General features: G+C 41.4%; 2 protein-coding genes across 8 annotated transcripts; one reads left to right on the forward strand and one right to left on the reverse strand.

Moving 5' to 3' along the window:
- Positions 1-523: 523 nt before the first annotated feature.
- LOC121694104 lies at positions 524-15,853 on the forward strand. Of its 5 annotated transcripts, none has more exons than XM_042074056.1 (12): positions 524-751; positions 856-882; positions 1,144-1,241; positions 2,017-2,147; positions 3,977-4,115; positions 4,322-4,591; positions 4,779-5,075; positions 6,540-6,703; positions 10,793-10,843; positions 11,376-11,453; positions 11,886-11,954; positions 12,328-15,853. In XM_042074056.1, exons 5-12 carry the CDS (start codon positions 4,031-4,033, stop codon positions 12,622-12,624), a joined length of 1,311 nt encoding a protein of 436 aa, XP_041929990.1. In that variant the 5' UTR covers positions 524-751; positions 856-882; positions 1,144-1,241; positions 2,017-2,147; positions 3,977-4,030; the 3' UTR covers positions 12,625-15,853. The 5 variants fall into 5 exon arrangements, with proteins under 5 accessions (XP_041929990.1, XP_041929989.1, XP_041929987.1 ...); XM_042074055.1 differs by lacking the exon at positions 1,144-1,241 and having other exon boundaries at positions 12,328-12,627; positions 12,763-15,853; XM_042074054.1 differs by lacking the exon at positions 1,144-1,241 and having other exon boundaries at positions 525-751; positions 12,328-12,627; positions 12,781-15,853.
- si:dkey-74k8.3 (transmembrane protein 109) lies at positions 3,241-21,587 on the reverse strand. 3 transcript variants are annotated; one of them, XR_006025669.1, is made up of 5 exons: positions 20,394-21,587; positions 19,925-19,984; positions 18,536-18,638; positions 16,695-17,157; positions 3,241-3,261 (listed from the first exon to the last, which is right to left on the reverse strand). XR_006025669.1 is itself a non-coding variant. In XM_042074071.1 (4 exons), the coding sequence occupies exons 1-4, from the start codon at positions 20,634-20,636 to the stop codon at positions 16,805-16,807; spliced, it is 759 nt and encodes a 252-aa protein (XP_041930005.1). In that variant the 5' UTR covers positions 20,637-21,586; the 3' UTR covers positions 16,456-16,804. The 3 variants fall into 3 exon arrangements, 2 of the variants coding, with proteins under 2 accessions (XP_041930005.1, XP_041930006.1); XM_042074071.1 differs by lacking the exon at positions 3,241-3,261 and having other exon boundaries at positions 16,456-17,157; positions 20,394-21,586; XM_042074072.1 differs by lacking the exons at positions 3,241-3,261; positions 19,925-19,984 and having other exon boundaries at positions 16,456-17,157; positions 20,394-21,573.
- Between the last annotated feature and the right edge of the window lie 178 nt (positions 21,588-21,765).

Here is a 21,765-nt window from a genome sequence, read left to right on the forward strand (position 1 = left end):
CGTCTATAGGCTACGTAATATTTCAGAAAACCTGCAAAACCTACAAAAATTATTGATTTAATGTGCATAATCAGCTGTGTAGGTTTTGTGGGGACATGTAGGCCTAGTTAAAATGTTTAGCCTATTCACCTGTTGGCCTAATATATCCCTGCATAAGCATATAATTGACATAAAGGGTGATAAAACAAACAAGACACCAACAATACAATGCTCTCACTTATTTTTCTAACTCCACCTTGCCAAAAGTTACTGAATACCAACCATCCCTCCCTCTGGCTTAAGCAAGGACAGGACTAAAAGCGTACGTTTAGATGCCGACAACAAGGCCCTAATATCAAACTAATGCTGTCAAAATAAAAGTAGATATACAAATAGCCACACCCTATTTCACCATTCTCGATCAAAACAGGATTGGCATAAAACGAAAGTCCTTCTCTTTGCTCGTTGTAAAACAAACCAGACATCTCACTACTGTGTATATGTACCTGTGTAACCTAATTTTCAGAGTAAAGCTTTGAGGACTTTTACTCACGTTTTATACTACTGGAAACGTTTTGTTTCTGACTTCACGCAGATCAAGCTACAGAAACAGCCTTATCATGTTCGACCGATCTACACACAGAAAAAAAATACATAAAACATAGTTTAGCTAATGAGTTTTGGTTTGTTACTACTTGGCAAATAAAATAGCTAAGTGTTGCTTTTCCAGTGATTATGCATTTGTTTTCTGTTCTCACGCTTTTACTTACGGGTGAGTAGTTGCTGTTGAGAGGAGAGTGTAGCCAACAACATTCGCTTATTGATTGTCTGTTGTTATTAGTTGCCAATTCAGCTTTATTTATGTCATGTTTTCAGGGCATGTCACCGCGACTGCAGGACAAGGTGAGTCACTTTGTAAATGGTTTAGTAAACAACCAAGAAGGCAATGCAGTAGGAGGAGGCTAGATATTCCATTTCTTGGGCTATGAGAGTGAGACATTTATCAAATAGCGATCACTTGTTACGTTGTAGCCTAATGTAGCATGATAACTACAGCCTACAACAAGTAGCCTAAAGACACAGCAGACCAGTGACAGATGTCATTCATTGTCCACGTATTATTCTTCTCACCTCAAACCTTCTGACCTCTTCAAACTACCAAAGCGGATGACGTGACAGCGGTCTTTAAAGGGGAAACTTGGCAGGATTTCCCCCTCTGCTGGAGAAATTGCACATTATGCTATTTCAAACTGTGTGAAAAGGTAACGATAAAGCACATGGATTTGGTTCTCTGCCTCAACCTCAGATCGCATAATTAACACGTTCTTGCCACCTACTGGCGAATGCATAGCATAACAACAACACTCTCCCTATGGAGTCCAGGAGCTGTCATTACAAGATAGAATGTGCGCTTTTAGTAAGTTGTGCACTAATTTGACTAAATTGTGGTCTCATTTTACTATGTAGTGTGCACAATTTAGTATATTGTGTATTTTATTAAATTGTATTAAATCGTGTGCACGTTTTACTAAATAGTGCGCTCATTTTACTAAATTGTGCTCTCAATTTAGTAAATCGTGCACACATTTTACTAAATTGTGCACACATTTCACTATATTGTGTGCACATTTTCTTAAATTGTACACTCATTTTAAAAACAATTAAAATGAGAGCACAATTTACTAAAATGAGCGCACTATTTAGTAAAGTGAGCACACTATTTAATAAAACGTGCACACAATTTAGTAAAATTTGCGTACGATTTAGTGAAATGAGCATACAATGTAGTAAAATGAGTGCACATTTTCTGGATATATGCCATGAATCCAGGGTTCTGTAAAGCTCTGCAGCACTATCATCAGATTTTTTGCTTTGTAAAAGGTAGGCTAGTTTAAACCTTTTCAGGCCATTTAGGCTGTATTTGAATGCTCCTCCTCATTATAAATTGCTCTGGATAAAAATGTGAAATTAATATGCCAATGTAAATCCAAGGTATACCCCCCCCCCTCTCTTTTCTCTCTTTTTTTTCTCCGATAGGGTACAGAAATACTGAATATGTATGCCCTGGCCAGTTTTTCCCCATTGCAAAAAAGTTACCTTCTGCTGATTTGCTCTTTAAATCAAGTGTACCTGGAAGCTCTGAAAAGCAGGTGGCAAACAGGACTCATGTAAGTAGACATTGCAAACATGTGAATAAACTTGGCCACAACTAACACACACTGGTGTGTTCTTAGTGTTATTCCTTAATAGGTCTATTAGTGGAGCCACTCAGAAGACCTTGTCTAAAATAAGTGTCTTTGGACACTTAAAGCAGCAAGTCTGACAGATTGAGGGGACTTAGCCAAAATTTTGAATGTTTACACTCTTGTGCCCCTCCCCCACTACCACAGAGCACCCTCTCATCGAGTTTGTGCTCGTCAGTGTGCACCAGACTGCACCAGACTATGATTGACAGTCAGATCTCACACAGCTCTGCTCTGATTAGACCAGAAGAACCGGGAGCTGTGAATTTTTGCAAAACAAATAACAGGCTCTAGGTGGAGGTAGAAGTGCGGGTTTTTTTCTAAAAACGGCTGATTTATGTTGTTCTGTCCGAGCATAGTGATTCATTTCAGTGAATATGATCAAAAAAATCTTGCCAACTGCAGCTTTAAGTCTTCGTACAAAAGTGTGAGCTAAATTCAATAATCATAACCATAAGTCAATAGTTCAGATAGTTTAAAGCTGCAGTCCATGATTCCAATTCAATACACACACACACACCAGAGGTGGGGGACTCGAGTCACATGACTTGACTCGAGTCTGACTTAAGTCGCAAATTTGAGGACTTGCGACCTGCTTGGACAAACATGCTTTTTACAAACATGGATAAAAGACTTGACTTGAGACTGACTTGACTTATGACTTGAGACTGACTAACGTTTCAACGCCCATGCAGAGAAGACGCATGGGCGTTGAAACGTTAGTCAGTTTGCACAAATAAAAATCACTTTAAGCATTGAGTGCTCCGGTCCTGCTCCTTGGCTCTTGTTAGACCTTGAATCTCCCTTCTTGACTTCTGCGTCCTGTTCCGTGACCACCAACCAGGCTGAAGTGCAAGTGACCCCCTTCTGTTGACTTGCTTAATTTTCACCACAGTGACTTGGGACTTACTTGAGACTCGATGGTTAAGACTTGAGACTTGCTTGAGACTCGATGGTTAAGACTTGAGACTTGCTTGAGACTTGCACTGTGACTTGTATGACTTACTTCCTCCTCTGACACACACACACACACACACACTCACACTCACACTCACACACTCACACAAACTGGTACAATGGCTTAAATATCTTTCTCCAACCTTTTTCCAGAATCATAGATTGTATCCTTAATAATAAACTCTGGAGGTGGAGTCGTAGTGCAACCATAGTGAAACCATCGGCAAACATGTAGATTTAGGGGGCAATCAGACAGGATGCGCTTTTCCGCTAATAAAACACATGGTGCAGTATGTTTTCATTCAAGGCGTTCAAGGCACCTCTGCAAAAATGTGAGACACAGCAGGCGCACAAAACACAGGGCGCTCAAAAGCAGCGCAAAAAAACGCTTACTGCCAATACGAAACAACATAAAGGCGCACCGCACTGCAAAAAACGCATCCTATCTGATCGCCCCCTTACATAACCATGAGGACCCAGCTTTGAGTCCTGCCAGGTAATTTCTCATAACAGACTCATAACAAAAACAGTCTAAAGAGCTTTAGAGAAAAGCTTCTGCCAAATGCATACATTTAGACATAAATCTATAGCAAAGTCTTAAAGGCATCCTTAACAATTTTTTGTCCTTAACATACCGTTTCCAAAATCATTGTAATGGCACATAACCTCATAACATGACGAACGGCACTTCTGCCATTGTCTAAGCTGCCCCCTGTAGGCGATTACCTACCTAGCAACTTTCTAGTTTAAGGGTGGCTTTAAAGTGCATGTCTTACTGTTGGTTTTTATTCCCCCAGATCTTACTCCCCTCGTATCAGTTCAAAGGCAACTACATATACATTCCTGAGGTAATGAAACAGCATGAGGGAGAGTACTGTTGGAGTTTTCCACATGTGTTTAATATGGAATTGCCAGTGATCAATCTCATTCTCAAGGGTGAGAACATGCTTTCCTAACTTCTTTCCATTCACTATGAGCTGTCAGCTACCAGCACTAATTTATTGATGTTTGTCACAGCCAATAAACAAAGCCATGCACAAATCTGGCCAACATTTCTTTGAAGAATCTAAACAATTGGAGACAGCCAGGTTTTGGGCTTCATAGTTCAGCTTTTACCTGATCCCTGTTTTGCTCTCCCACAGATTGCTCCGTCCATAGTGAAGTAACTTATGGTGAGAAGTTTAGTCTGGAGGTGCCAAAGAATGTGTCCATATTGGAGTTCACCACTCCAAAATCGACTGACCGCAGGGTTCTGTGGAGTCGGATCAACGCAGATAACAAACGAGGAGCCAGGGCGGAGGTGACACATGATCGCTGGGAGGCTGTCAAGATCACCTACGCCGATGAAGGTCGCTATACTTTCCTGAAGGAGAACGGTGTCGAGATCTCCAGCACTATACTCTCTGTCACAGGTACACCATAAAACACCTCCTTTTAAGCACTCTTAACAGCATGCTGATACACATTCAAATCTCCTGTGAATGTGCAGTGAAAGCAGTGCTCCAACAGACTCCCTTCATTTGTCCCAAATATGTTTTAAATGAGCTGAATTTCATGATTTTCAATTGGAGCTATCTTAACAGTATCTTTCCATCTCAGAACTCAAGAGACAATACGATTTGAGCGACGGGTCCATCAAGAGAAAGTTCCCTGTTCCCTTAGCCGAGGCAGTGCTTACATTTATTGATTCCTCCAAGGATAAGCATGTGCTTTTCCAGAACGCCATGGTGACTGAAGAGGCATTCCGAATCTTTGGGTCTCGGATAGACCTGCATGCAGAGTTTGGTGAACTGGTCCTCACTATTACGGACCTGAAGTCAGGTGACAAGGGGCAATATGAGGTCCACGACAAGAACAAAAGCCGTGCCGTTGTTATGAATGTCTATGATAGCAGTGGTAAGTTGTTTTTTGTTGTATCTTCTTGATAAGTGTGACAGTTATTTCAGACTTCAGTGTAGCCTACCTCAGTGCATAACAGCTTATCCTAACTGCATTGTGAGCATCTGACTGTCATGTAGAACAGTGTTTCTTAAACTTTTTCAGACCAAGGACCACTTAACCAATTAAAAAAACAACTCACTGACCACGGATGCCAGCTAGCTTAGCTGTGCTTGTGGAACGTTGGTAAACCTCACTCCCCGACACCTCAAGAGTGCTGCTGGCATGCGAGCCAGTAGCCTGGGCTATTGGCTCAATTGTTAGCGCGCTCGCCTCCTGATCCGAGGTGCTGCTGTATCGCACAGGTTCAACACAACGCAGGTTACATAAACAGTGTTGCAGAACTGTTTGGATTAACATAGAAGTTGGTTCAATATTGCAAACAACTCATCTACATTATATTTCACCACGTCTGCTCGCGGACCACTTGGGATAGCTTGCAGACCACCAGTGGTCCCCGAACCACACTTTGAGAAACACTGGCGTAGAATCAGTGCTCTCTGTCACACTGTGTCCATTAAATATACCATTCTATATTTCTTGCTCAAGGTAACAAAACAACGGCCCCAGCTCTGGCGCAACTGGCTGGGGCACCTGCACCGTATGCCGGTGACCCGGGTTCGATTCCCGCCCCGTGGTCCTTTCCGGATCCCACCCCTGCTCTCTCTTCCATTCACTTCCTGTCACTCTCCACTGTCCTGTCATAAAGGCATAAAAAGCCATAAAGGCATAAAAAGCCCCCTAAAATATATATATATATACTTGAAAAAAAAAGATAACAAAACAATGCGAGAGACAGAAAAGAAATAGAAACAGGGTGTTGGATAAAAGTTCGGCTCAAAACATGTCGCCGCATCACGCTGCACAGCATTGTCGCATCAGATCTGAACAGTCAAACTGATTTTGACGCTAATGCTCGCTTGCAGTTAGGACACGCTGTTACAAATGAATGTGCCTCCATCTCCGGCTCCCTCTTTCAACGTATTGTAATGAACTGAGCCTAGTTAGTTTAGGACTGTGAACTCCCATGGTGCTGTGCAGTGTGTGATGTGTTTATGAATGTGATGTTGAAACCATGCAGTGTTGGGAATGTTAATGCATCAAATCAGTTGTGTGTGTTTACAGCTAGTTACAGTGTTCAGAACCAGGGTTGGCTAGTGTGTGTTTTACAGCCTGAAGTAGAGGTTTAGTGCTGGGGCATAAGGGCCGTGTCTGGCCCGGCATTAGTGTTCGTGTGTTTTGGTGTGTTAAACCAATAAAAAACATTCTGAGACAAACATTGCAGTTTGTTACAGTATATTTTTCTAGGACACAAGTGGATCCATCCAGTCCCTCGGGACATTTTAACATTTATCCTTGATTTTCTCACCCACTCTCTCTCTCTCTCTCTCTCTATCCCCCTTTCTCAATTCCTCCATTCAGAATCTTCAAATGAAAGCCTGCTGGTGTCCAACATTGTTTCCGTTATCGGTACACTGCTGTTGCTGCTGGGCAGCTGCTGCTTTGTGAGGAGGTGTTGTGGGAGTTGTAAAAAGATCTATGCCCCTGTTGCTTCACCATCCCCCGCTCAGCCCATCCACATCCATGTAAGTGTAGTTGTTGCTGCTTTGAAGAGGTAGCCTGGCCCACGCCCACCAGAGCTTCTGTCAGGGAGATCTAGTCTAAAACACCATAGTTCATAACCGTTTCCCTCAGACAAGACAAATGTCAGGCCAATCAGCGACGAGAGGGGAAGACAGAACCAAAAGTTATTGTGATAAACAGCAATACCTGCAAACATTACCATGCAGAAATGTATTTACAGCAAAGGTAGACCTACAATTTTTCCTAACTGGCGATGCTGTTTATTGTCAGTTTGTAAAGTTTAGGCGAAGTATCTCTGATCTAGGAATCTCTGATCAATGTGGTTGGTAAGGCTGGCCCAATGATTTCAAAGTTAGTGCCCGTCGCGATGCAAGTGTTTGAAACAAATCCCAATCATGAGTCACCAGACTCTATTCACTTCGTGAATGAATTTGGATTTTTCCAGGCTACTGAAGAGAGGCATCTTCTAACAAATAGTATAGTATAAGTATATATATATATAGAGGCATCTTCTAACAAATGCCTGCATGTCTACAGAATGCGCTAAAAGAGGCGGAGAAGACTTTCATTTATACAGCCACTGCCAATCAATGTTGTGGACACAGGTTAAATTGCAAAGAAAGTAAACATACATTGCTCTGGTAGTAAACACAGGAAGCTCGAATAAAGACACAAGCAGTCCAACATTTCCATTAAACACCCCGTAATTATAATCCATGCATTTCGGCGATTAGATGATGATTTATTGTAGATGGTACAACAATGAATAACAGAACACAGGCTAAGTCTCAAACAGTAAAACTGTGCAGAGTCTAACAGTTGTGGTTGTTATTAGAAGCGGCTGCTGAGCCTTCCGACAGAAGATGCTCCTTGGGTTGCTTCCTCGATCCGTCTCCCTGTCAAAACCTAAGACAAAGCCTGTTATACTAAAACATACAAACGTCAATCATGCCAACGTGGCAGGTGCCAACCAGTGTACAAAACCCGGCCAGGGCCAGGGGCCAGATGGAGATACTAGCCCGAATAGGCAGACATGCTGTCTCCCTCGGCCCATGTTATCACTGATGTTCCTCGGATGTTCCTAAACATCGGCCTGTATGACCTTCCTGCTGGTACACAGGCCTAAGGCACAGCTATGTACAATAATATGGACCTCTCCCTGTTGTATACTACACACAGAAGTAACATATGAACACATCAGAATACAGTAAGAATACCCCAGAATTCTACAGCAGGTTAAAGTGTAGTAGGCCCGCTCCAGTCATTCAGACATTCAACTCAACCAACAACAAAAACAATATGTTACATTTATATAACGCTTTTCTAACACTCAAAGCACTCCACAGTGAAGGTGGAACCTCACTAACCACTACCAATGCGTCCGCTCTAGTCATTCCTTCATTCATTCAAATCAACCAAGTGTGCTGTAGTGTGCCACCATTCACCATCACCATTCAAACAGGTTATGGTTATGGTTATGGTTATGGTTATGGTTATGGATTTAGCAGACGCCTTTGTCCAAAGCGACACATAAATACAAAACAACATAATAATATTTAAAAATGAACAGGGAACAGATTAAAATGTAGGTCAAATATAGTAAGGAGAATAGTTGTAGTACACAATAATATCAATTCAAGCAATAGCCTAATAAAAAGCAATGTAAAAAAGGGGAAAGGCAATAATAAAACAATAATGTCAATTCAATCAATAATATAAAAACAATGACATGCTAAGACTACATTAAGGAGAATATCAATAATAAACAATAATGTCAAATTAATTAACAGCCCAATTAAAATAAAACAACATTATATAAACCATAACACATAAGCGCTTAAACAACTATGTATATGTTGAATAGGAATGTCTTTAGACCCCTCTTAAACGACCCAAAACTACCACAGGAACGGAGAGCACTGGGCAGTTCATTCCACCAACATGGAACCACTGAAGAAAAGAGTCTGGAATTAGACCCAGTTTTCATGACTGGTCGACACAACATACGCTCACCAGAAGACCGCAGTGGGCGGTTGGGGATGTAAGGCTTGATTATTGAATTAAAATAACTAGGAGCAGATCTAGTTAGTGTCCTATAGGCCAAAGTGAGAGATTTAAATTTAATTCTGGCTACTATAGGGAGCCAATGGAGAGTAACTAGGAGAGGAGTTACATGTGTCCTCTTTGGCTGATTGAAGACCAGGCGTGCTCCAGCATTTTGAATCAGCTGTAATGATCTTGTTACACAAGCGGGTAAGCCAGCTAATAGTGAATTACAATAGTCCAGCTTAGACATGACCATGGTCTGAACAAGAAGTTGTGTGGAATCTTGTGTCAGATAAGGTCTGATCTTCCTAATGTTGTAAAGCATAAACCGACATGATTTTGCAATAGAAGCTATATGCTCAGAGAAGTTAAGTCGGTCATCAATTACAACGCCCAAGTTTCGTGCCGATCTAGTTGGGGTCAGTGAAGTTGAGTCAAGCTGGATGTTAATCTGTTGGGGAATAGCTGTTTTAGCTGGAAACACCAAAAACTCTGTTTTTGAGAGATTAAGCTGAAGGTGCCGATCTTTCATCCAGGCTGAAATATCCTTAAGGCATGCAGAAATCCGGTGGGAAACACTAGAGTCATCAGGTGGGAAAGACAGGTAAAGTTGAGTGTCGTCTGCATAACAGTGATAGTCAAATCCATGGGAGCGAATGGTATCACCTAAGGAAGTGGTGTAAATAGAGAAAAGCAAGGGTCCTAATACTGATCCCTGAGGCACACCTGTGGTGAGGTCATGAGACTTAGATACCTGTCCCTGCCAAGACACATTGAAAGAACGCCCTTTAAGGTAAGATTCAAACCAGTCAAGAGCTTTTCCAGAAATTCCCAGTTCAGATAGTATAGATAGGAGAATGTCATGGTTAACAGTATCAAAGGCTGCAGATAAATCTAGTAGAATTAATACTGATGACTGAGCAGAGGACTTAGCTACTCTCAATGCTTCAGTCACAGACAGAAGAGCAGTTTCAGTAGAATGACCACTCTTGAAACCAGACTGCATAGGGTCTAGTAGATTATTCTGATGAAGAAAGTCACAAACTTGCTTGAAGACCACTTTCTCCAAAACCTTTGACAAGAAAGGAAGAAGGGAGACAGGTCTGTAGTTCTTCACCTCAGTTGGATTAAGTGTACTTTTCTTTAGCAGAGGTGTAACCCTAGCCTGTTTAAAAGAATAAGGAACTATTCCAGAACTGAGTGAAGCATTAAATACATGTGTGACTGCTGGTAGAACAGCGGGTGACATAGACTGTAGAAGAGTGGACGGGACAGGATCTAATGGGCATGTTGTTGGACGACATCGCTGAAGCAATTGAGAGACTGCTTCCTCATCAAGAGGAGAGAAAGAGTCAAATGATGCGGTCATACTAACACAAGGCAACTAACAAGATTACCCCAAAATAAGACCGTAATACTGCAAACAAGTCGCTCAACAAACGGAAAAAATCACATGTTGACATCAGATGTTCAAGTACCGTTGTGCGCATATAAGATTATGGTCTGTATGATGTGCTCATCCACCAGAGGGAAGAAACCTGCATCTCTCTAGTCTGTTCCTTGGCGGCAATGTCCTCCCAGATTGTATCCTGAATATAAACAAAAAATGCAAAAATGTAAAAAAAAATCAGTAGTCTTAAGACTTAACTTAACAAACAATAGATGCTTGTGCTGCTGCGGCCGACCAAACCTGATTACAGAACATAAGAAATGTCCCCGTCCCACAAACACCTCCTGCTGATTGACAGACCCATCCATAGGAGTTTACATCTGTCGGTTTTCACCAGTTCTGGTATAAATGCAATGTGGACAAAGGCGTCTGCAAAGTCCCATAACCATAACCATAACCAAATGTCTCATTTTAGTTTCTACATTATTTCAACAGCCAAATTAATAAACACACAATGAGTACCTGCTCAAAACAACACATACTTTTAATGGGTGACCATTACATTCTGTCTGTTCATATTTCTCTAACTGTCTATCTGTCTGTCAGGCTCACTTCAAAACCCTTTCACACTATTCTACTCTTGTTTCTGTTGCAGGATCCTGTTGCCATGTCTACACCAACATCCTCCCTCCCACCTCCACCTGTGGTGAGAGACTGTAGCTCCTCACTGCCCAATCAAATCAGCCTCTTTCTGTCTTTCGCTCTATCCTCTTCTCCCTCCTTCTTTCCTTGTCACAATTTCACAAACCTGAATTTAGTTTCTGTTGGATGTTTGAAGAATAATCAGTTTGACATGCTGCTTGGCCCTTAGTCATTGCATCAAGGAGCAACATGTCCATGTTTTATGCGCATTGAGTTAATTTACCTTAAGCAGAGGCGGTTGATAAAGATTAACTAAAGTTAAGTTTTCACAATTGTGAGAATCAATAGTTATCCAATGTGATCAAGTACTTATCAACTTGAGAAAGAGAGAAAATTTGAGCCTTAAGCTATAGTCACCATGGATGCACACTTGACACCGGTCACAAAGAGTAGCAACATAAATCATCAGTGGAAAAAATGCTGACCACCAGTGAGCCAGTGTTTTTATAGTGGATGGAATCCACTATCTTGAAATCTCCTGGCTTCTTCTTCTTCTTATTATTATTATTATTATTCTTTATGCATTCCTCTTACAGGCTGTGGCGAGTGCAGACCGTCCACCGTGGTTTCAGCCCTATTCTTCGTTACCTCAGCACATGGATAGTCAGCCACCTGTAAGTTCAGCCTTCCCCAAGTTCTACGTCTCTTCATTCTTCTACACTCACTACACTCCTTCCTCATCCCTCCACCCTCTTGCCCTTTAAATAATGACGCCCAGTCTCTTCTTCACCCCTCTGTCTGGCACTCCTCTTGTACTGGGTCGTATACTTTACGTTTTCAGTCTGTGTCTTTCCTTTCTTCTCCACACAGAAGAATCATCTTATTTCCTTTTGTTTATCTGTCTGTTTCTGGGCCTGTGTGTATGAATGCACTGATCTGACTTCAGATGTCCAATATTAGTATTGCCCTCACCTTCAGCATACTATTTACTGTATAGTAATTGGATTGAAGTGTTTGGATCGTATATTGTATATATAGGAAAGGACTGCGTTTAACATCGTTTAATTCTACACTGAAAAACTTGTTCTGTGGCATTGTTATTATAGCCTTACTCTGAGGTGGCAGGCAGCTGTTCTGAGCCTTGCCCTCCATATACTCCTGCTGCTCCTTCTTGGGTATGTAATATATATTCCTTGCATGTACATACAGTGGCTCAAAACCAATAGTTGTTATGAAATGATTGTTTTTATTTTAGCAGGACATAGGCAATGAAACTGCTTGGATGTCTGTTTGCAGTGTGTCATATTGTCCATAGCTATATCACATACATTAGTCAAGATAGCTGTATGTGATAGTGTATATTTTGTTTCTTTCACTGACAACATGTTTATTTTCCATCTTACAAAGTTTGGCAGGTTAGGAATAATACTTTTTGCGATATGAATGCCCAAACACAGCTTGCCAGATAATGCTTCTTTTCACATGAAGGATTTGATAGGAATACCTTGGTTTTTGGACCCATTTATGAAAATAAGTGTCCTCTAACAGGCTTCAGTCGGAGGAGGAGCAGTAGGAACAGCAGGAGGAGCAGAAGGAGGAGGAGGAGAAGGAGGAGCAGGAGAAGCAGGAGGAGGAACAAGAGGAGGAACAGGAGCAGGAGAAGTAGGAGGGGGAGGAGCAGGAGCAGATACCAATCCTGTTTCTAGTGTTCCACTGGACCCAGGGCCCCAGTACCAGCTCCAGGGGTGGGGTGGGGGTCTGGATGATTTTCTTACAAGTTCACCTCTTAGCATGGACACCAACACTGGCACCAGCGCCTACAACTCAGACAAGCTCAACTTTTGAGGGGTAAAAAAAATATCTGATTTCAGGAAAGATCTTCTTTCTTTTTTCACATTTGCTCATTTAGCAGTTGCTTTTGTCTGAAGTCACAGTGTAGCATATTACAAGCGCATGTAGTGCAGTCTTATGTGTTCCATTCAGCTTGTTCTCTTTCTGCAGGTCCTTCATGTTAACGTCAGTGCCAACGCTAGAGGTGATGAAGCGCACCCTACAGGGTCGATGCAAGAGGCTCAAATTCAGACCTCTGCCTGTACTCTGGCACAAAATAAGTACTTTTTATAATATTATTTATAATATTATTTATAATAAGGACACATTTAGAGATGTGCTAGCAACAGTCCCTGCTGCCTATACTTTTTGCCGTCTGGCTAGCACACACTCCTTGCTAGCACACTTTTCTCTTTAGCTAAACTAAGCTATCGGGCAGAAATGAAACACACAGGCAGCAGTTTAGCAGCAGTTCATGATCTTGCTGTGCAACTTCCTAAAACAATCGGGTTGGGAAGGGGTAAACAAATCTGTATAGTATTAATACATTTATAAATTATAAGACATGTAAGTTATAGAAGATAAATGGTAACTGGTTAATAATACTAATATTACATTTGTTTAACATGTCAATAAGCCTATAAAACTGTGTGAACAAGTATGTGAACAATGTGGGAACAACATACAGATATGTGCAATGTAGTAGCAGTAATAATATAATGGTAGTAAGAATAATATAGATATATGCAGTGTATTAACAGAATATATTATGAGAAAAACAGATATGTTACAGGGGGTCATCCCTATGTTCCCTGGGTCCTATGTTCCCTGCTCGGGGTTAGGGTTATGGTTAGGGTTTTAAAAAAGGGTCCTATGGTCCCCGCTCGGGGTTAGGATTAGGGTTATGGTTAGGGTTTTAAAAAAAGGGTCCTATGTTCCCCGGTCCCATACAAAGCGGGGAACATAGGTACGCTCCCTACGTACAGTATGTACAGCTATGTGCATATATAAGTGATAGGAAAGCCACATGTACACCTGCATGAATATGAATAATGAATTAAATCAAACATTTTACTTTTATGTTCATGCAGAAAAATTTAAACAAACTCGCTCCTTTTGTTTATATTGAGGTTTTATCACCAAAACCATGGGTAGCCTGATACTACCAGACTTACTCACTTTGTGAAGAAAGTCTGGCTACTCTCTATTGGGAAATGTTTCCAACCATCATAGGCAGAGACTGTAGTAACTTTAAAATCATTGTTCCAACCCAGCGGTTCTCAAAGTGTGGGGCGGGCCCCGCTAGTGGGGAATAGAGACATGAAAGGTGGGGCGCGATGAACAGGAGGACATTTTGTATTTTGTGCCTATCTTTAACAGGAGGACATTTTGTATTTTGTGCCTTTTTTGTGCCTTTCTTTTTTGACAAGGAAGATCATAGATTCAAAACAAAATAGCCACACACAAACATAGGAGTCATAGGCAGACCAACATATGAAGTATAACAATAAATTAGAATCATCAGATTGAGACGGGAAATGGAACCAAAATGTGAAAATAATATTTTAACATGACCATTTTGCCAGGGTGATGGGCTCAGGTGGGGCTTGAAAATTCCCCACCTCCAAAGTGGGGAATGATGGAAAAAGTTTGAGAACCACTGGTCCAGCCTAATCAATCACATTGATCAGGGATTCCTAGCGTTCCTACTTCCTACTTTTCTTAACCTTTATAAATGGATAATAAGCCACATTAGCAGTCAGGAAACGGTGTATGTAGTACCTTTGCTGCATAAATGGACACATTCTTTCACTGCAATTTTTTGATGTTTTCGAGCCTTGCTCCTACCATATACCACTGCCACTTTCAATTTCGAAACTAACGTCATCACCTCTCGACACTGATTGACCCGCCATCCTGGTGGCCGATCGAGGGAAACGATTATGTGCATCGGCTGCATTTTGTTCCCATGGAAATATAAACACCAACCAAGGCCTTGTCACATTTTGCCTCACCAAGTATCACTATTATGCACTTCTATTTTTCAGTTTTACAGTACCACTGTTACAGATTTATACTAAACCCCGTTTCTGTATGTAAAAACATATGTTTATTTATTTTTTATTAATTTGTATACTATGCATACAAGCTTGTCCTCTGATTCTATTCCATCCTCTGTATTTCTATAGCTGTTTTGTTTATTGAATACATGTTTATTTTATCTGAACATGAACTAATCAACAGGTTGAGACATTTGAAATATACTTGTGCTTTAAAAGTGCAATATGTAATTTGAAACAAAAACATTTCCTGAAATCTATCCAAATTTGAAGGCCCAAGGAGTGAAATACGCAAAGATTAATCCGCAAAGATGCAAAAAAAATCTAGTATAACTCTGGAGTCTTAGTTTAAGATGTTTTTCATGAATCAATTTGGTTTGTACAATAGGAAGTGCAAGATAGGAAAATGCTTAATGTTATGAAAGCCTTAAATAGACAATATACAAAATAATACAAAGATATCAGGGAAGTGATACCAAGGCCTTTATTGTTGATAATAATCAAGTCAGTACCTCTCTCTTAGTTTCTCAGGCTTTGAGATAGTCATTGAATCAGTGGACATGTTTTTTGCAAACCATATCGGTATCTGTAATATGTATGTAATATTTGAAGAATTGTGTTTTCTTAATGTGTGTGAAATTGTGGTCATGTGTATGTATAACAATAAAATAAAAAATATAGGTCCAGCATCCCGTATGGATTAAGCCTAGTCCTAGACTAGACATCTCCATTGAAGTTCTCTTGTAGTTCAGGACTACACTTAATTCATGTACAGAAAACTAGCCAATAGTATGTGATTGAGTATATTTAGGCTATACTAGAATAGTCAAAGTAGTTATAAGCTGTTACCTGCCATTTACAAGAATATTACTCTGTCCTGTTTAACATATTGCTGTAATAAACCATAGACCTCTGAATTTTGATGAGGACCCAAAGCTGCCATCTTTGCCTTAAATGCATATAGACAGCTATTAGTACATTTGGCCGTGAGTGCCATTGGTCCTCACTCAAAGAACCAAATGCCTTGTGATTGTTTTTAAAGCTAATGGTCCGAAGCCTTGAGTCTTCTCTTCACGTGACCACATGTTGAAATAAAACTGGTGTAACCCGTAGTATTGAATTTTTGAATCTTGAATTTCTTGAGTCTTGACTTGGGGATCAATAAAGTATCTATCTATCTAGTAGTCTTGATTGCGACTGATGTTCAGACTGGTAAGTTAGATGTAGATAGCTATGATGTGTAGAGGAGGTAGTCCTAGCTGATGAAGCTAGCTGAACATATTTCACATTGTAAAGCGGAGTTCAGACACCAGAAGTTTCATGCTTGTGTGTTATTTGTCATAATATTCATTCTCTAAGCTTGCTCGTAAAAAAACAAAACAATTATTGACTCATAAGGGAGTTGATGTCAGAACGCTAACTCAAGCTATTTAGTCTGAAAAAGAAAACAGAGAGAATATAAGTGGTAAATGATGACACTGGACTATCATTGGAATACAACAATATAAATTCACCAAGTATAGTGGCAAATGTAAAAAGAATACAAAACAATATTTGTATACCATGTATTCATAATGTTATAACCCTTTGCATAAAGAAACAAAGGTGCAAAGCAAATCGATTTGAACGAACACGTCGATTTATCTATTTGTCATTGACTCATTGTGTAGTCAGAATGTTGCCTATGGTGAACCAATCCTTGGACAATCCTTGTAACTACACTCTAAGCACTGCAGCTGAAATGTATTCTGGGATCAGTACATCAATCAATCCTCAAGAAGGCAGATTCACTTTACAGATTTATTCATCTGTAGCAGACACAGTGCATTCACCTTAGGATATTACAGACAGTTCATAGAAATAGCATTTAGAACCAAAACCTTGGGGTCATTGACTGTGGAAGGTCATTGTCAAACAGCCAAGCTTCTCCTGAAAATGTCCATGCTGACTCAATGACTTTAACATTAAGAGAAACACAGCTTATGAACAGCACAATGGCTCTTTTATTATGACATGATGAAAGTAACACACACACACACACGCAGTCTTTGTCCCTAGACACACCCCTGTCAAAAGTCAGACTCATAGCCACCACCAGTTGAATCTCCTTCGCTGGCCACCATTTGTCACTTCTTTCAATCCATCTTCTTTTTCTCGATGGCTTTGAGTTTTCCCTCCAGCGCGTTGAGACGGCTCTCCATGCTGGCTGCCTCCTTGCCGCCTGTGGCTAAGCCAATCACAACGTAGCCGAGCACCAGTGCAGCCAATCGCATCGCAGTGGTGTCTGTGGCTGCACTGGTGTCGCTGACAATCAGCCCGAACAGCCACAGCGTCGCGACAGCCTTCAGCAACCAGAACACCCGCCTCAGCACAGACAGAGCCAATCGGAGCACCACAGACAGCACCCAGTAGCCAATCAGAGCCAGAAGCGCCCACTTTGCTACTGAGGCAACACCCTCTGGAGTAAAATGTGGAAATGGAAGTTTGGCTGTGGAAAGAAAGGGATCGAGGCATTAAAATAGAGGTCAAAAGGTCACTGAACTATAAAATAATGCAGTTGTAATGTGAGCGGTTTCCAACAAATATGACATATTTCCCAGTATTAGTTTTGCATTTTATTTCATTCTGCTGACCATGTTCCATAGACTTCAAAGGAGAATTATGTTTCATAACACACACACACACAAGCACATGAATAAAGCAGATTTAACATTACATCACCACCAAATATATTTCCAAAATTAGGAAGCTAGATTTGAACAGTTCCAACTGTTCCATTGGTGATGCCTGTTTGTTTGTTTGTTTGTTTTTAGCTAGTAAGCTCACGACTAAACTATAATGGTCCTTTACAGTAGACCGCCAAACCTGTTAGGGGATCTTGTTTGTTCTGACATACAGGAGTAACTTTAGCTTCATTATGAGGACAAAATCTGGCCTTCTTCTCATCAACAGTTTGTTCGGGAGGTGTTGCAACAGGGTCCCTCAAAAGAAGACCAACCGGATTCCTTACTGTTCTCCCCCTAGCAACATCGTTAACCTGACACAGACGGTTCCTGCACAGACACTTCTGTCATTCCTGTGATGGGAGTGACGTTTGTGTTGTTCAGATCAGGAATGGGGGCTTAGGCTGAAATGCCATACTTTCACACTCAATAGCAAGGCTATGAGGTGAAAGTAACTCTGGTTTATTACTACAAATTACCGGTACAAATCACACACAGGATCATTCTTCGCACATGGTAAATAACCATGTCACCAGTAGAAAAATGTTAACTAAAGAAATGTAGCCACAGCCTTAGGTCTGAATCTTCACAAACAATCTTCACAAATTAAATCCTTGCTGTAATTCTTTTGCTTGCAACATTCCTACTCTATGCGTGTTTGTGAAGTTTAAACATGTGTTTGGGATTTAACTACAAGGCAAAATTTTTGCTCACTGCAAATCCACTTGTGAAACAGAACAATGAAAATCAGCCTGAAACCAGGGAGAACTGCCACCTCCTTCAAAAATGCCACCTCCATCATAAACTGGTCAGCTCTACAATATAGCCAGCACTGGGCAGACAGCTGCCTACAGCAGACGTACAAGAGATAAATCCCAGTGTTTCCCATACATTGACTTATTTGTGCCGGCCCACCACAATATCAACATTGACCACCACAGAATGATTTTTACAGGTTCTACTAAATTGTGCTTAAATCTGGTTAGCATCATAACCACGCTGCGCTAATGTGTTAAAAACTGTTTCATTCAAGTTAATTCTGCAAACCTACCACCACAAATAGAATTCAATTCTGTGGGAAACACTGAATCCGCATAATATTGTTTTGCAGGGTAGCATTGTGCTACGAGGGGCTTTACGCACCGTCCACTCCAGTGGCTCTGAAGATCTCGGACACGTACACGGCGATGACGTTGAGCCCACTGGCTGCTCCCTCTGCCAAGAACTGCAGCAGCATCCCCAAGAACTATACAAGATGGAGAGAGAAAATATGAAGGGGACAGGCACAGGAGGAGATAAGGGGTTGAGGACGATTACGAGAGAATGAGAGTAAGAAATGGGGAGGGAAAAAGTGACAAGAAGGGAACAAATCAATTACTTATAGGATAGTTCCATAGTGATAAGCTTCTGAAGGCTGAGGTCTTTCGATGACAAGATCAACGGACATTTTACAGATCGGATGTGAAACACAGTAGATGAATGATCTTGGTAAATAGCCCTCATCTCTGTTCTGCGTTTAACGCTCTGTTCTGTGTTTAACTAGTACAACAAATTGTTTAAAAGTCAGCATTTTCATCTAGATCAGCTTTCGCAAAAAAAGAAAAAAGAGGTTTGGTCACTAGTACTGATGAACAAGCAGATCAGGACCTTATTGGTTGGATCATGAGCTCAGGTCAGTCGAAAACGACAAAAATGCTGACTATACAATTTTAAGGAACCTCACCAAAATACCACTTCTTTCCTATCTCCCAATGTGTTGGGAAATATTGTTGACTCAAGGAGTGGAATATCCTATCCAATTAGACTACAGTTCCAGAACTTGGAGCTGGTGGCAGTCTTTAAACAAAATTAAGTGGTGTGATTTGTATGCACTTTCATATTGCTGTATTCTTCAACATTGATTGGAGAGAGGGGATTTCCTATGTGTGTAGGTATTCCATATGTGTCTGATACAATGGGCCCATTCTTCTGCACACAGTGCTCTACTGAATATGACCATGCATGTGTATGAAGGACACACTCATGTCATGACAGCTGGACAAACCCTATAACTGAAAGGCATAACTCAAGCATTCTCACACTAACACAAACCTCACTGCAAATACACGCTCACGATACAAGACACCCTCGCCATTTATACTCACATGCAGGCGCGCGAGCCCACACACACACACACACACACACACACACACACACTGGAAGGCTGGTGATGAAGGAGAGTGTGTCAGAGGACAAGTGTTTCACACCTGTTACCCAGTCACTCACTCATACATACACCCGCACAGCACTTCTACTGTCCTATGAGCAGCAGCAGACAACATATCCCTAAGTGTCAATGTCAGTAGTGTGGCAATATGAACTGACTATCTGTTTACATTAGTCACGGGTGTTTCTTTCATAGAACTATGCATAGCCTACCCTTCAAGCAATGTCCCACTGTCCTAAAAGGATACCCCGACATGTGTTCTGGGCTATGCAAAGCAAATGAATGAGTGACTAAATGGTGTAGAGCTCCTTGACTTTTTTTCTTACCATGGCCACAGTATAGATGTTCTCTGGACCAAACACAGATTCAAGGTACACAACGGCATTCTGGGACAGAGAGAAGGCGAGCCAAGTGTGGAACAGCCGAGGTTGCGCGAGAGGTCAGAGGAGGAGTGAGTGGGGACGAAATTAGGGCAGAGGAAAGGGGTTTGACAGGGGAAGAGAAGAAGGGGGGGATAAAAAGAGATTAACTTGTGGAGGAAGGGGGGGGGCGACAAAAACGTTATTGGGGGAGGAGAGAAAATGGAATGGACAGCATCGTTAGTCGTTTAATTTTCTTATCAATTGAGTTAGTCCTGATCAATTAGGCTTTGATAGAAAAGAATAGAAAAGGAAGAAAGGTCACAAAGCGTGATGTATAGGCGCCATAAATCCATCGTTAAAGGGTGAGGTAACATCAGTACGCTAAAAGACGTTAATCAGTTTTTTGGTAGACTAAGGTATTTTCTTTCCTCACCTCCAAAGCTGTTTCGACAACATTGGTCCCCACAATTGACTCCACGTACTGGCGCGTCATCTCCCCTGTCTCCGTGATCAGTGACCGGAGGCTCATCGAGGCCGTGGTCGCCGTTGAAGTCTGCCCAAATGGCATAGTCTGTCCAAGACATCCAGCCACCATGGCGGATGCACACAGTAGCACAATGAAAAACTTAGCTGAACTTGAGCCAGTATGGGTGGGAAAAAAACCCTGGGAAGCCATTTCTCTTCTACAGCAAATATGAGAAGAAGAAAGAATCCTCAAAGGGTGCTTTCCTTTCTAATATTTAATCTAAACTAGCCTTTTGGCGATGCGCCTTAATAAAACTAAGAGTAATACGTAAGTAACTGAAACACAAAGCAACGAAAATGTCCCAATGCTAACAATGGCCTATGTTTGCACTCGATGACAGATTGATTTACTGTTACAGCAGCAGCACCTGAATCATTCGCTACACAATAGCCACCTTTTAAAACTAAATACAATTGGTTTAAGGTACAGAAAGTTTGCGAGACAACAAAGCGCAACAGGCATCCACTATGAATCTGACATATCCAAACTTGGCAGATAGGTCGATTAGATTTAGTTTGCATCAACTCAGCATGATTTAATAATAAACTTTGGCAACCTTCACCGGACTAGTATGGGACGCGCAAAGGAAGGACAGAGCACCAATAAATATCGCTGACTATATTTGGTATTATCCAGGTATGAGAAAACAAATGGCTAAACCGATGCAATATTTTTGACGTTTTCTCCAGCTAGACAATTTTTTCAGCCTGCCCGTGACCGTTGTTTGGTCGCACGAAAATCCTATGTATATTTTTAGACGAGCGCGTAAAAAGCAAATAGAGCTCCAAGCAAACGCGATGACGTTACAGCACCAATACGCCAAAACACACAAAGATCCCTTGTATTTTCAGAGGTAGTCGGATGCAGGCGTGCTCCAAGTCCTATTAAATCAATGAACCTGCACAGATCCTCATCAATACGCCTGTCAGATGACAAGGACTGTCGCTATCGACCGATCCCTTCCCCGTTCGTCCGCACAGAAGGATTGCTGCTTTTAGACGCGATTTAGTTGTTAGTAGCCTACGGCTCGTTGACGATTGGAGGCGTCAGGGTTGAGAGTTGCACGCCGGGACTTGTGGTTTCAAAGGGTTAAATTAGAGGATTTCGTGCATAGAACTAGTGCCGCACATCGCTCCAGTAACCCCCTGCATGTAGTGCAATCAGAGCTTGCCACTCACAATTACTTCCGTATAGTGTGTGTGCATTGTACATCGCTCTGGTTCATTAAAGGAAAAACAAAGAGGCTCGGACCGAACCATACACTATCCCAGCTCATAGA

Source organism: Alosa sapidissima, chromosome 20 (assembly GCF_018492685.1).
Source record: "Alosa sapidissima isolate fAloSap1 chromosome 20, fAloSap1.pri, whole genome shotgun sequence".
Taxonomy (NCBI): Eukaryota; Metazoa; Chordata; class Actinopteri; order Clupeiformes; family Clupeidae; genus Alosa; species Alosa sapidissima.